The sequence below is a fragment of the Micropterus salmoides genome, unplaced genomic scaffold (genome assembly GCF_014851395.1).
Source record: "Micropterus salmoides isolate LMB-PRFRI ecotype aquatic unplaced genomic scaffold, ASM1485139v1 Ms_hic_scaffold_9, whole genome shotgun sequence".
Classification (NCBI taxonomy): domain Eukaryota; kingdom Metazoa; phylum Chordata; class Actinopteri; order Centrarchiformes; family Centrarchidae; genus Micropterus; species Micropterus salmoides.
In genome coordinates, this window is record NW_024044681.1 from 29069611 (window position 1) to 29086209 (window position 16599).

Consider the following 16599-nt stretch of genomic DNA (forward strand, 5'->3'; position numbering starts at 1 on the left):
GCAGGTGCAATCTTTGCCATTTTCATCTTAGTTTAGACTGCTAACATTTCGCTAATTGGCCATAAAGGCAAACTGCAGCTACAGGTATTTTGTCACAGACCAAAGTATTGGACAAATCAAAATGTTACCATATTAATTAATTAATCTTGAAGAAGAATGTGTGTAGCAAGTGTCATGGAAATCTATCCAATAGTTGTTGAGAGTTTTCATTAAAATCCAGAAATGTCAGTCTCATGATTGCAGAAATGTCAGGGGGTGATCAAAGTGAGTTGGATTAGTCCTCTGGGGCCCATGGGTGTCTGTCCAAATTTCATCCATAGTTTAACATGATTTCATGGGATGGTGGACATTTGCGTGTAGTGTCTACACATTTAAAGCTTTTTCATGTGTCTTCTCTAAGTACATTACAGATGGCACATTTAATGAGTTTTGGACTTGCAGGAAAGAATGAAGACAGATGACCTAGCTAGGGGACTTTTGTCATCATGGTAACAATAATAAACACATGGTTAACATGAAACGGTTGCAGTTTTGTTGGGTTTAGGAAAAGATCATGGTTTGGGTTAAAATAAGCATGTTAGTTACATCAGTTAAGTTATATACACAAGTTAAGTTACGTTTTGTGAGTTGAAATAAATCAGCGTTGACAGAGTTTTGACTTTTGGTTTGGGTGAAAATCCTGTGTTTGTTTGGCGTATCGATCTATCCCGACCTCATCCCTACATGGACTTTGTTGCTCATGTCAACGTCAACGGACATTTTTTTTTCACAGTGATATTTGCATGTAAAATGACACGCCGCCTCTGTACAATATGAGTCAGAATAAATGAAAACAAAAAATCTTAGTGATAACACACAAAATGACTTAAGACATTGGCATGTTATTGACATGCCATTTGTTAAAACCAGGCTTGTTATTGAGATGTGCAGGAACCTTTGCACATCAGCCCAATTCAAGCTCAAACGGGTGCCTCAACAGACAGGAGAACTGAGGCAGGATCGGGAAAGATGAGATCTGTTGCATGTGGTTATAGCAAGAGCTTTTAATAAGGTGCAGCAGTTAACATTTTGATGTAAAGCATGTCTGTGTTGTTAAGATATTTCAGTCTGGACCAAAGCGGTGGACTGACCGACAGACAGACCCACATTGCCATCCCTGGAGCCACATCAAATTACTCTGAAAGCAAAGCATGCCACAAACACGCACTCTATCCTGAAAAGGCCACTGGTGCTGATTTGCATTTTTTTACATTTCTGCACCACAGTAAGCTGTATATGGCACCAATGATTCATGCATGCTTTTAATCCAGTAAATCATATGCTAATCATTTGACAACGCTGTACAGAAAAAAATTTTCATAGAGAAATAAGGGTAGAAGGCAAGGCCATTTTCCCAAAGAGCCTTTTGCCAGGAAGGGTCCCTTTCTTTTGAAAGTTAGGAATGACTGCAGAGAGATACTATTTCTAATATTATTCTAAAGGCATAATTGGACAAAATTGTACATTATGAGCTAAAGGTAACACATTTCAGATTTTAATAACTATTTTGCTACACGTTTTTATGTTGTGTCCACCCCATGAGAGACAGTTTGAGAGAGGACAAACTTCCTGTGCACTGACAGAAGTTTTTAGACTGAGATTCTGTGCAAATTGCCCTGTTATTCTTCTTCCAAGCACAGTGAACTGTGATTTGCTACATCTACAGGATGCTGATGAATATTGAATATACTTTTTAATGATCTAACAGTACTCATCATACACTAATAATGTGGATGTATAGCAAACTGAGCAGACAAAAATTTCTGGTGTTGACATGAGGTTTACAAACTACCTCATTTCAAGTTAGCTCTAGTTTGTATTCTGTTTAAATATGTGTTGGCAATTATTTTGAGAATGAGTGTCAGGTGTTTTTTTTTTTTTTTGATAAATTAACTCAGTGTAGTCATGATGTTGTTTTTGCACTCTGAAATGCACTATCAACTCCTAACCTTCCTGTGACATCTAAAGGACTAATTGGTAAATCCTGCTTTTCCCTATGGAGGAATGAACCGTCATGGATTTTAACAACAGAAGGGCATAGAGTTCTTATTTGACCTTTGTTTGTTTTGGTAAGAAAATGGGACGACTTCTAAGTACCAATGGTATACTTTCATGCAAATAGTTGTCTTTATCTTGACCACTTTTTTTTGCAAGACAAATATGATAACTTCTAGCAGGGTTGGCAGTTTGATGACTTTGTCAGTGTATCCTCTGAATAAGTTGTAATTAGCATGAAATAGCCGATCAATAATCTTTGTCTCTCTTGGAAGACATAACAATAGTACTCTTATCTTTGCTTTTGACTTTAGAGCTGTGTAAAGCTTCGGCATAGGCATTGTTTTCCATCTTGCATCTCCTGTCGTCAGCAATTTCCTGAGATGAATAGAAGATAAGACACTTTTTTCACTTTGTATTCCCTGATTTAAATATTAGTTGACCATTGTTTATTTGTTTTTAACAAAGTCTTGCAACCAAACTTGTACATATTTTTAGAGGTAAGAATGATCATGCAGTTTTACATCGCAAACAATAACTCAATGAAATGCATGTATATATGCAATGATTACTGCTGCAGATTTTGATTAACATTTTTTTAATGCATGCCATATGACTGTGACCAGTTTGAAGATTCATATGGAAAAATCATTTGTAAATGAGTTGTTTAACTTGTTTAACCCTGCCAAAGGACTGTGCGTTAGGTATTAAAGCTGAGAATCTACAGATGTGTGGTTATAACCTGTGGTGCTGTTTTACCACCAATTACTTTTATTGTATTATTTATTTATTTGTGGAGAGAAAGAGGGTTGTTGGTTGGCTTAGAGGTTTATGGGTGTTTAAAAGTTAAAATAAATGTTGTAAGAAATGTTTGTATTTCTGTTGTGATTAATCTCTTGATAAAAATATACATTTCAATTAATTTATTCCAAATGAATTTTAGCTTAGTTTACTTTAGTTTATTGAGTTATTGAAATTACACTACATATAAGTATTCATTTCTAACGCCATACACTAGTGTTGAGAAAAGGTTAGTTCAGAGAGTATCAAATTCCATTTACCAAAGAATCAGTAGAAACTGATTTGGATTATGGTGTCAAAAGGCTAACACTTAAGCAAGTATGTAACTCTCTTTGTTGCATGTTGAAAAAGTAACTATGAATTACTTTGCGCTGGTGTTGTATATAAGCTTTAGCATGGTAACTGGAATGTAGTTTAATGTGCGCTTCCATGCAGATGTGAGTAGATGGGGTTTAATGAGGGTAATATGCAATGAAATTATATCATGGGGTGGTCAGGATGCACTGGGACAGCAGTATGGTCGTCAAGCGTGCTCAAATTAGCAAGTTGTAGCTGTGACCTCATTATGTGTGGACAACTACAACTGCAGATGCGTACCAAATGTGGCAAAAAAATTCAGTAGCCACTCCAAGTTTCCGGTCGCTTGTAAAACTGTGCAGATGATTTCAAGCCCCATGTCAGTATTTGTTAGTCTGTTTATATCGGCATGTTTAATTAATATGTAACCTCTTTCCTGCCAGTATAGCCACCAAATATAAACATTACGGACTCTTCCCTTTTTTCCCACACGGAAGGATTGCTGCCGGTTTGATGCGCAGACCGAATTAATGACTCAATTTGACGTGGAGACGCACTGGCAGTGTTCCTTGGGGACAAAGACGGGTTGAAGAGGCCATAGAGAGCCGGATTGGGGTTTACTCTCACTCCAAGGGTTGAGTGTCCTACAAAGGGGTTTTAGAGGAGCAGTAATCCACTGAGATGTCAAAGATTGGCTTCCCCCGGGATGAAAATGTAATATGACAGAGCAATGAAAGAGGAAGGAGAGAGTACCAGCTGATTTTCTAGCAGGCAATTGCCAGGGGCTTTATATGGCCTTGAACGTTGTATAATTTGGCTTAATAATCCTGCAACACACATAACAATTTCCAGTCTTATCTGTTTATTCTGATTACTGGCTTCCATCATGTTGAACACTGACTAAGGTGCAGGGAAGCATTTACACTTTCACAGGACAGGTCCACATAAATTATACAGTATAAACACTAGATCACTTAAAACACTTTAATCAACAAGAAATACACAATCACAAAAATCATGCTTTGCCTCTGAGTATCTTCTTAAACTGAGCTAAAGAATGTTAGGTAAAGCATTTCATATCAAGTTATCCTTTATTGCCCCAAAGAGGGCAATTCATTTGGCTGACGAGGATCATGTCACACAGTGACACCACACACATACAAACAAGCAAGGGGTTAATGCACATTAACAACTTAAAAAATGAAACCCAACCAGATCTAGAATTTGGTAATTGATCAACAACATGTAACTACAGCTGCTGGGAGGCAGTTTTTGCCTTTTAAATTGCATTACTTGTTTTTTACCTATTTATGGTTTATTTGATTGGGACAGATACAGTATACATGGATAAACTGACACAGCTATCTGATGCAAGCATTATAGTGTTTATAGCAGAAGCTAATTTGCAACACCCACCCCTAGAAGCACTTGCAATGGCTTATACACATGCCTTTGGTGTGACAGACCCGGGTTTAATTCCCCACTGTGACCCATCTACTAATGTGTCCCTGAGCAAGACGCTTAACCCCTAGTTGCTCCAGAGGTGTGCGACCTCTGACATGTATAGCAATTGTAAGTCAGTTAAATATAAATGAACTGTTTTTGCGCTGCATCTACTGAATCCTCCCAGTGCCACTCCATCAAATGCCACTTCAGCCCTATTTCCTCAGACCTTAAACACACAATGCATAATCTTAATGTAAAGGGATTAACTCCAAATTTCAAAACATGGGACTGGGCATTTGAAAGAAAGTTTTAGACATGTTCTTAATACTGAATCTGTTGATTTACTTTTTTTTTTTTGAGAGCCGGGGTCGTAACAGTTTTTGTTTTAAGTTTCCGAAAACCGATGATCTGGCATTCACACAATGTTCACACCCACCGGTAACTTGCCAGCTGTGGAGCCGGTTTGAACTTTTATCTTTATTTCTCTTTTTTCATTTGTTACACAACTATTTCTGTCACTTTACATCTATACAAATGAGTGCAATACTATTCTGCCTTCAGGGACTATGTGAAAAAGATTTGAACTATGTTTGCATCTCTCCCCTCTCCACCCCGCTTTCAAATGTGGCAGTTTGGGAACAACGATGAACATTTTGAACCACTTTTTTTCTGGCATAACCCAGCTCTGACAGTTAGTTGCTTTGTGAGGCTGTACTTCAGCTAAATGCTAATTAACGGGCTATCATGCTCACAATCAAAGTGCTAACATGTTGTTGTTTAGTAAGTAAAATATTTATAATGTTCACCATCTTAGTTTAGCATGTCAGCATTCAAGCTAACATTTACTTATTAGCACTAAACACAAAGTTCAGCTGATGCTGATGCAAGTGTCATTAGTTTCTGGCAGATATATATGATTATGAACCAAGGTCCTGGACAAAATACAATCTTGACCTTTTAATCGGACTAGTTACACAGTTTAGGGATTACCAAAGTTATTACAATTCACTATGTGGCAAACATAAAATTTATGCACCAAAGTTCACAGCAATCCATTTAGTAATTGTTAAGATGTTTCAATCAATGAAAAACTAAAATGTAAAACTCACGATGAAAAGTCAGGGGATCACCAAAGTGGGTGGGATTCATCCTGTGAGAAACATGACTGTTTGTACCAAGTTTCATGGCAGTACCTTCGAAAGTTGTCCAGACATTTTACTGTTAACCAAAAATGGCAACCTGGTGATGGTGCTAGAGGAAAAGTCACGGGATAACCTTCAGGATACATCACCTGGAAAATGAGAATGTTTGTATAAAATGTTGCACCAGTGTATCTCACAGATGTCAAGTTAGTGACGTAGAGGTTCAAGAAGTGAAATAGATGAAAATATAATTAGAACCTATCCTCAAGAGACCCCGAATAGTAGAAACATTGCAGCCAGGACCGGTGTTTTTTATTTTATTTAGAAGACGGCTTTGATGATAAAAGAAAGCTCAGATTTGGAAATGCAGCAACACGAAGCAGGTCAGACCAGTGGCCCTGAGACAGGGCGAGAAAGCTTGTTAGTCAGAAACATCACTCCAGGCTCACTCACATCTTGTTAGCGCAGCAGTGTGAATGAGGATGATTGACAGACAACACAGCTGGAAGTCCTCCTTGTATTCCTGTTAATGGCCAGTATAATCTAACACAGCCTGCTCGCCTGAAGTACACATATCTATACTATAGTTGCCAAATAAATGCATAGGAGTAAAAGGTATGTGGAGTAGGAGTATTACTCATAGCTCATTACTTGAAGCAGACCACGGCTCAATACCTACTTCTTTCCAGCAGGTGGAAGAAAAGAGTCATCCAGTCACCAAAGTTACTATAATAACAATAAATACGGGAATGCTTGATCTTTTTTTTTCAAGATCATGATATTACTGCAGAGGTAAGTTATTAGGATGAATGTTAAAATTTAACACTGACCCCTTTAACAGCTACTGTGTCGGCTAACTGCTAACTGCTTCATTATTAAAACAAAGCGTTGTATTAGTTTCAACCAACTTATAATTATATTTGTAATTAGAATGATGAGATTTTATATGTTTATTATGTTTTAATTGCTTAATACTTGATACTGCATTGTTTGTTTTGGTTGTGAGACATTTTGAGTCTCTTCCTGGAGGTTATCTTAAATAAACTCTAGTTATTAAACTTTGACTCTTTTTATTTTGAATATTGATTGTAACAACAGTTTCACCCATCTTTACTTACTGAGAGTTCATTTCTGGGCCAGTGCATCCAAACTGCTAAAATTAGTTCATTTATTTAGAGCAACAACAATCCCCCTCCCATCCCTTTGACTTGACATTGTTAATGCTTAAGTTGCTGACCTGGTCAGTTTAATGACGCATAGTGCACTGCTATTTCTAGTTGGATAAATTCTCAGGCTTTCTCCTCCCTAAATATGTTATTTTATGGCTCCCTCTTGGATTGAGGATATTAATTCCGATCAACATTTTTTTTAAAAGTGTGTGTCTTCAGTGCCAGATGTCCAAGATTGGATTGTCCTGAGGGGAGTTTTTGGAGGGTGGGGACTTTCTACCATACCAGACTGTAGTACAGCTGAGTGGCACAACTGTTACTTATGTTATTGATCAATCTATTTAGCCTGAAGGCTGATTTTTAGTTGCTGGGAAAAGGTGAGCCACACCTTGATTCAAGGAAACCATTAACACATATTGTCATGTGACCACACATTTTGGAAGAGCCCTCCATTTTACTGTGATTGAGGAGGACACATGGAAGAACAGGTACCATCTTTTTTCACAGCTTCACTCCAGAGTCATCTAGAGCTTAGATATAAAACCAATATGTCACACAATGTTAGGACTGTAGGGCTACAGCTGAAAATAGTCCCAATGAAGATTGCACAGAAAGGTTTTCCCACATTGGGACTTTGGTGCTGGGAAGATGTTGATGAGTCTGTAAAATTGGCAAGCACCATATTAAAGGTCCATTCACCCCCTCTATATCGGGAAAAGGCAGAAGTCTCTCTGGCTGGTATCTCAAAATCACACCAAACAAAACTGAAACTGTCTGCTTGCATGTTATGAGGAAAGATGTATGAGCTTAATCAAAATGTTAGTGTACATTGTATAAGCAAAATATAGATGCTACAAAAACAACACACAACGAAAACATGACGTCAGGATTAAATACCGGGTGCTAATTAAAATGTGTTAAATGGAGTCTTTATCTGCTGAGATCCTGTTGAGCTCCTTGAAATGGAAAATGATCCAATTTGAAAATACCCTTGTTGCCTCAACAGTTGTCTGTCAGACTGTTTTGAAGCTATGGGGTTACAATACATTTCCAAGCTCAAACAACAGTGACAATGCTCATGAGCAAACAATGTGTGAATGCACCAGAGTGCATGTGTAGGTTACATGTGTCTGACTACCCATGTCTATGAGAACACATATGGGGAGGGGAGAGAGAGCGGGAGAGAGACACACACAGAGAGAGAGAGAGAGAGAGAGAGAGAGAGAGAGAGAGAGAGAGAAGTTTACACTACAGCAGGATCACGGAAGAAGAGAACATTCATGATCTGGGAAGAAAGTTGGGATCTGACGGTCATTTAAGACAAGGTGAGTCGACTCGCTTTGAATTATTTTATTTAGGGTTTTACGTGGAGAAATAACACTGAATGTTAACTAAGCAACTCTCTCCACATTTTGAAATTGCCAGTCACAAACAGTCACAACATGTTTGGTGTTCGTGTTAAGACATTTATAAAAATGAATGTGCTGCTTAGTGGTTAGTTAATGTCTCCTTTCTCTGGTTGCACATTCACAGGATGTTAGCGAGCATGTAGGTTGGTGGTTTAGTCTTGATCAGGCAGCAGTATACTGTTATATCACAAAAGCCATATGACAAAGTACAGATGTTGCATTTCCTCAAGTATGTGGCAGTTATTAGAACACTATTCCACATTTAATTTAGCTTGTGGTTTCGCTTGAATTGTTCTGTATATTAGTTATCTGCAGATTTCAGCCTTACATAAGAGAGTCAGGATGTTTTGTTGGACAAGGATGGTAATACTGGATGGCCAGTTTGTCACTCAGTTTAAACCACTTTTACCTGTGAGGTTTTTCCTGTTGTGTATATGGAGCCCCTGCAGGCAGAGTTTTGGACTCATGTAATTTTTCATGGAGCAATTGTTTTATTTATTTATTGTGTCAAATATTAATTACTGAGTAATTAAAATTACTCAGTACTAGAGCACAAGGAAAGGATACAAATGCACTATACACAAACCACATAACTTCTGCTTGGACGTGACGTTGGCAAATTGCCAAAGGACTTACCATACTGGTCTTAGTGGTTTCACTTTTCATGAATTGTTGAATTATTGATCCCTGACCAGCAGTGGGTTATTGGGTTCTCTGTTCTCTCTTTTGTGTACAGATATGCTTCTGCTATATAACAGCTGCTAAACAGAACCATGATCTCAGTTACTGTAGATAAGATCATTTGTAGTATGAATATAGAAGATAAATGTCAACAATTTATAATTCTCAATTGGTAATTGACAATATGCAATAACACAAGTATTGTGGTTAGTATAGATATGCTGTACATTGCTAAAAGAGCCAACATTACTTGTATTGACATAGACTATGTAGTCATGCACGTAGTGTGAGTACAGTATGTACACGTTTACACTTGTGCAGTAGCCGGGTCCTATGAATTCAGAATATCCAAGTACAGTATGTATACCAGCCTTTCACATCACATGGATCCAATGTAAGTATCATATGACAGGCTCCTTTATTCAGCAGTTTCTTGTTTCATGCCAGTCCTCTGAGTAGTTGTCCCAAAAAAACACCATCATTTTGAAATGTTTTCTTTTAGAATATGCATTTTCTGGCAAAATTAGAGCAGATTATATTGCCACTTAACTGTCTGGGAAGCAAACAAATTAATTAAGCAATGAACTGCAAAATTATCTCAGGTTCTCATCATGGTACTAAGGTGGTTACCTTAGTCTTGTGATACATCTGTAACAAGTTAAAATGTAAGTGGAGACGATCATTTGCTGTTGTTCTGAGTTTTATATTAAATCCTCTCTGATTTTTTAAGGCCTGTGGAACCTGGTTCTTGTAGCACCAAATGAGAGCAGCAGACTGACGAGTACCGCAGCACGATCTAAACTCTGTCAGTGCTGAACAAAGTCACCATAGAAACACCAAGTGTTTACCCCTGAGGGAAATCTTTTGACTTATTAAGACCTTAAACCTTGGATTCTGTGAATGGCCAGGTACAGCTGAAACAATGGCTGCTTTAAATTAATTTACTCACAGCTTGAGGAAACACAAGGTAAAATCCTCTCCTTAAACTATTGTGCGCAGTGAGTAAAGTATTGTGGGCCTTGTCACTGGCTGTATAAAAATGTATTATTATTAATCTATTAGTGCCCTTTTGCATTGCATCCATATGCCATGACAGAGAACATCTCTGTGAAATAAAATTCACAGAACTTGGTTGTGGTATTTTCTTAGAAAATCCTACAATTTACGTTATGTTTAGCTATTTAAAATATTCTAAAATTAATTTTAATTAAATGTCCATTAGCGCAGACCCGACCTTTGACCTTGGACCTGACCAAGAGCATATATATATATATATGTACTTATATTGCATCTTGACTACAATGAGAACTGTGCTCCACTGTCTTGTCTTTAACTGATATTCAATTCTAACAGCTTTTCAAGAGAATATTACTGTAAATAAGATTAACCGAAAAACATAGTTGGCAGTACCATACTTTAATTTAGCCTTGAGTTGTGTCTGCAGGTATTTCATTCAGGTTGCAATACAGCCCCAACAAGGACTGTGTTTGAAATCGCATGCTAACGTACTGCCTACTACATCAGTATGTACTGCATGCTGCCTTCTTAATGAATGGTTAAGTATGCCATTACCAGCAGACTTTCTCAGCGTTTGTCTCTGTCTATGTGCGTTATCTTGTAAAGTTTACCAAAAGCCGCGCTAAACAGAATGAATACGGTACAGTAGATTGAAATGGAGCTAAAGTCATCTGCTGCAAATATTCAATATCTATGCAGTTGATTTCACGCCTCAAACATACTCAGAAGTTAATTTAGTTATGAAACAGCAGAAAAAAATTGTAAAAACAAAACAAACTACAGGGTGGTGCAAGAACATCTGCCTTGCAGTCCGCCACTGGATAGTCTAAAGAGAAGCAATGCATTATGGGGCAGCTGAGTGATGCGCAGTAAGCTCACGCCGCATACTCAGACATTCTTGCTAATCTAGTATACTTCAGGCATTTCTTGCATACACTAAATCCACATACTATGCAGATGGAACACACTACATACTCAATTTGAAATCAAACCTAGTATGAAAAGTACGTAAGTAGGTGATTATGCACGTTCCTCCTTGTTAAGCTCATCGCTTCAAGCGCACAGTGATAAAAAAGATAAGAGATAAAAACATAAAGCAGTAGCAGAAAGTTTGTTTTTCAAATCTTCTAAATCTTCTTCTTCCACAAAGAGGTCAGAGTTCAGAGTCAACTGTGCATCGATCAGCACCTGAGCGATTTTAAGTGTTTGATGAGATGATTTGACTTAAATCAGATCATACAAGCTCAGTCATATTTTTTGCCTATTTAAGAGTTTGAAGATGCAAACATATACTTTTGTGTCCTTTAAGCTAACTTTCATGACAAATAATTTAAAAAATAAACAGAATAGAATAAAATGAATGGCTGTTACATAAGGTTTAAAGCCTTGGCTGCATGTATTCTGGATCGAGAGTGCATGTGATATTTACAATAAAAGACTACTTTCAAGGTACAAAGTACAAGTAAATTTATGTATCGTTTTACAACACAGGGTCGTATAACAAGATGAAGTTGTAGTTCCCTTTATGCCACTTACATAAACAGAGTATACATAACCTATATACACTAGATGGCTGGGTGGGTAAATAACAAGTCATAAAACAATTTTACATGGTGGGGTGCTGAGGGTGATTTTCGGAGTCTCACAGCCTGGGGGAAGAAGCTGCTCTATACTCTGTTGGTACAACAGTGAATACTTCTGCATCTCATGCCAGACAGCAGCAGGGTGAAAAGGCTGTGGCTGCCTGGGTACTTGGTCTGCGCATGCACCTCACTCAACTCTGATATCACTGATGCTCGGTAGATGGGTGCCAACGATCTTGAAGCGGATTTAATCACCCTCTGCAGAGCCCTTCTGGGTCGTGCACATATCATGCCAGTTTGTATTTTATTTTGGCGTTATTTTTACTTGTAAAACACTAGAAACACAGCATTACTGTACGTATTGTAAAGCTCGCTGATGATGCAAGAGCAACACATGGAAGACACATATTGGAGTTGTTTATTAGTAAAGTTTCCTTAGAGGCTGCACACGTAAAAAGGACAAGTGATGCAGGAAGTAGTCTGATAATAAAAATGTAAAAAAGCTAGGCCTTCCTGGAAGGTACGACAGCTGGAGCTTTGACAGAACACCTCACAGAAAAACATTTTCCAAAAAAGGTATGTGGTTGGACACGGCATCTTTTTTTATTTTTTTAGACTGGAGGGTTGGATTTGTTTCTTTACTCCTTTAGACTGTGAATGTTTTATGATTGTTTTTAAGAGCTTGTTTTGAATTAACCAGACAGTGATGCAAAGTAGCAAATGCTTTCTCTAGCAAGTAAATTTTCCCGTCTCCAGGGGACAGCTCCCCGACCTCAACATGTGTTTATACAAAGGCACATTCTCTTTATCTACACGTGACACCACCTAAATGCCAAACCCATTCCCTGCAAAAAAGTTGGTTAATTTATCTCCTATTTTGAGAATAAATGCGGATGCCAGTGTACAATGCAGAGAATTTAGACACTACAGGTCATATGTATACATTCAGCTAAGTCCCATTTAGTTAAAATCAGCTTAGACATCTGTAACAATTACCAATCAAGCACAGGGTAGCAACATTTTTTAGCAGGCATTTTGCCTAAAAAGCATGCAGTACATCCAAGTTGGTAAGAACTAAATTTGCTGGCATAAAATTGGAGTTATTAATAAAGCCATGTCACTTATGGATTATATACTGTAGCGTATTATCTGATTTGATATATTAATTCTTATGTAATAATCATGGTTCTTCATCAGGGAAGTCTTTACTTTGGAGGCCAACAACTGCAGCACTGTGCAAAAAAGATGATGGCTGGGAATTGCTTTCCACTCTGTGATCCACCTGAACCTGATTACCTGTATACACAGGGGCCATGGAAAAGTTGATGAGCTTGTTTGAACAATCTCTATACCAACAGCAGCACTGTGGCCCTGTGCCTGAGGAAGAGGTCACCATGATCTCTACAGCTCTCCGCTGGCTAGCTCTTGTGTTTTTTATCATTCTGATCATTGGCGGGAACGTGCTGGTATGTTTGGCTGTTTGGCTCAGCCGTCGACTGTGGCGCATCTCTAACTCCTTCATAGTGTCGCTGGCAGTGACAGATCTCCTGCTAGGCCTGCTGGTGCTGCCCTTGTCTGCCACTGTGGAGCTGCGCAGCGGAAAATGGCCCCTCGGAGGAGCCCTGTGTAACATCTACATCTCACTGGATGTCTTGCTGTGTGAATCCTCCATCCTGACCCTGCTGGCCATCAGTGTGGACCGATACCTAGCCATTTCAGCTCCCCTTAGCTACTCTCGGAGAGTTACCCCTCTAAGCGTGACACTGGCCATGATCGCCATCTGGGCCTTGTCACTGGCTGTGTCCTTTGTGCCCATCCACCTGGGCTGGAACACAGCGGACTACAGCGTGCAGCACTTGGACTGGCGCATGGGGGATGAGGACAAGGAGGGACGTTATTGCCAGTTTGAATGGAATAACAACTATGTTCTTCTTTTTGCCTTTGGCGCATTTTACCTGCCTCTGCTGCTTATGTGTGAAATGTATCTGTGCATATTCAAAGTGGCACGAGAACAGGTCAGTGTTGATTATCATTCTGTAAAACATGCTGAGGTTGAATATAAAAGGTCGTGACTTAAGGCACACATTACTTTATGCTACTGTCTGAGGCTGACAATAAGATATCATTCAGAGAGACATCGTCAGTTGCAATGTAATGCTGAATTAAATCCATTATCAGTGAGTTAATTTCATTTTCTTTGTCCTCTGGCTATGTAACTTTCTCTTAACTGATCTTTTCAGGTGCGGCGTATTCGTGCTGCCACTCCATCATTTGCACGCACAGCATCAACTGCAGCCATAGCCCGAGAGCACAAAGCTACAGTGACCCTGGCAGCTGTACTGGGAGCGTTTGTCATCTGCTGGTTCCCCTACTTCACCTTCTTCACCTGCATAGGCATAAAGGAAAAGAAAAACCCCCCTAACACACTTCACTCTGTGGTCCTGTGGCTGGGCTATTTTAACTCAGCTCTTAACCCTATCCTGTATCCAGCCCTTAACAGGGATTTCCGCAGGGCCTATGGAGAGCTGCTTTGCTGCAGAGGACTGTCTCGCAGAAAACTGCAGCTTGCTCATGTGTCTGTGCATAAACGACTGAGCATTAGTAAGGGACAGAGGCTTTCCCTCCAGTCTGAAAAACATATAGGCGCAGTTAAGAAAGAAAGTGAGGGGAGGAGCCTCACCCTACACAAGAGGCACAGTATCCCTGATGAACCAAGATGAAATGCCAGGGATCTGTTCTTTCATTGCTGGACTGTAGAACGGCAGCAAAATGTTGAAAATTACAAACTTGTCCCACTACTCAGTAACTGATTAGCTAACCATTTTCAATATCAGTTAGATGTTTAGGGTACAGTATGGTGCCAAAGATGATACAATTTGTGTGAAACTCAAGCCACAACATCATGAATGTGCATAATTGTTTTGTTACTGTACTTCTTCATTACATCACATTTTTCAAATCGGTGAAAATCACAGTAGTGTACGTCTGTTTATAAATAAAAAGCAGGCAAATCAGAGCTCAGTGAAATGAATAGATGACTCAGTAAGTTTCCCAGCAAGCTGCATGGAGACACGGGTGGTTAAAAGTTTGCAAATTGTTAATTTTCTCTCCCCAATTCCATGCCAATGAAAGTGAATAAGTAACCAGCAAGTTGATTTGATATGTACAATATGTGTATGTTTGACTTGACCTAAGCAGGATGACTTTAATGACCTCATGGATGTTTCATACATGCAACACAGTCTAACCTTCCAAAATATGACGAGAAAGAATTTACAATGGCAATAACAAGTCTATGGGCCATACACTGCATAACATTAACTAAATACAGTTACAGTAAATCTGCATCTATGAAATTATCTTTATAACTTTGCGACTTTTATGTGCTGTATATGTTGCTGGGATTAGTTGAAGTTGAAGTATCTTGACCCTGCTTGTGTTCAGTGGTGCAAGATAAGGATGAGAAAAGATGATGAGGAAATTCAGTGTCTATATCTGTGTAAAAGTCTGCTTGACAAATTGTGAAAGATAACTTGGCAATGGGCAATTGGATTAGCCATGATACCATGTCGTCTTTTTTAATTAAGCAATTGCTTTGAAGTAATTTTATAGTTGTTATATTAAATAAATGATTTCTTCATTCAAAGGCAGAATAATAAATGTATTGTATGTATGTAGTAATTTCTTTCTAAACCCAGTAAATCATTTATGCTGATTAGACTCTTTAAACTCCACTTTGTATAGGCAATCAATATATGCTGTCCTGTACAATGAATTTTAGTAATGTGTTGGCTTTATTTCATCCTTTAAATGATTGAAGAAGACCATCAGTGGTAATGTGCAGATAGAAATGGTTTTCAAGCATTGTCAGTAACAAGACAAGGCAAGCTGAGTGGGATTGTAATTAAAGTTTAATGTGAGCCTTGGTGCCGTCGATGGTAGCTGACGTAGGTTGATGTCAGGGAAATGTTGAAGCGGGGGAAGCCTAACGAAATCCCTACTGGGATGAATTGATTACTTGCCTCAACTTTGTAGAGGAGGGGGTGCTGCAGAGGAGGAGACATCAGATCACACTCAGATTTATGAAAATAATGTCTGAAAGTGGAAGCAATCAAGCCAGCAGCTGCACAGTGACATATAAAATGGAAGTCATAAAAATTATTAACTGTAATTCAGGTCAGGTGGCAGAGAAGTAAAAAGTGAGAATGGAGGTGCAGGAACATTTATAGGTAGCATTAAATGCAACTGAGTCTTGTAATACTGTTCCCAGTCATTTGCTGTACATCTCCAGCACAGTAAAAGTCTCTAAGAGTTTGATGTAAAAGAGTTGCCTCTGAAAGTCACTGCTGCCTGCCAAGAAATAATAAGAGTATATACTAATTAAATTCTACTTGCTGTAACAAATGATGTGATGATCAAACAAGATATAACATGTTTATTACTAAAATTCAGAATTGCTGATATGGAAGCCAGTTTCTCCCTACTTACAGTGGTTATGCTAATCTTGGTTAATTGACTGATCCCAGGTCCTGCCCCTTTTCACTCTGAGGTCAATTAACAATTGAGCATGCTACATGGCGGAACCTGGTTACAAGATGTTAACGCTCAGCAAGAAAACCATTAAGCGTAATTCCCCAAAAAATATTTTTTATTTTACAATTAAGTCTACCCCATTTAGACCTGCGCTTTTTCTTTCTATGTTTTTATAGGCCACTGAAGACTGGTTCATGTACTTAAAATCTTTGCCAAATCATTATCATACTTGCATCACTTGCCAAATGTCAACATAGTATATATACAGGTGCTGGTCATATAATTAGAATATCATCAAAAAGTTGATTTATTTCAGTAATTCCATTCAACAAGTGAAACTTGTATGATGTATACATTCATTCCACACAGACTGATATATTTCAAATGTTTATTTCATTTAATTGTGAAGATCAAAACTGACAACTAATGAAAATCCCAAATTCAGTATCTCAGAAAATTAGAATATTACTTAAGACCAATACAAAAA

The 16599-nt window shown here is 38.4% G+C and overlaps 1 protein-coding gene across 1 annotated transcript; it reads left to right on the forward strand.

Moving 5' to 3' along the window:
• Nucleotides 1-8155: 8155 nt before the first annotated feature.
• On the forward strand, nucleotides 8156-14851 carry LOC119896191 (histamine H2 receptor-like). The gene is made up of 3 exons (XM_038709695.1): nucleotides 8156-8214; nucleotides 12777-13594; nucleotides 13820-14851. Exons 2-3 carry the CDS (start codon nucleotides 12893-12895, stop codon nucleotides 14297-14299), a joined length of 1182 nt encoding a protein of 393 aa, XP_038565623.1. The 5' UTR covers nucleotides 8156-8214; nucleotides 12777-12892; the 3' UTR covers nucleotides 14300-14851.
• The last annotated feature ends 1748 nt before the right edge of the window (nucleotides 14852-16599 follow it).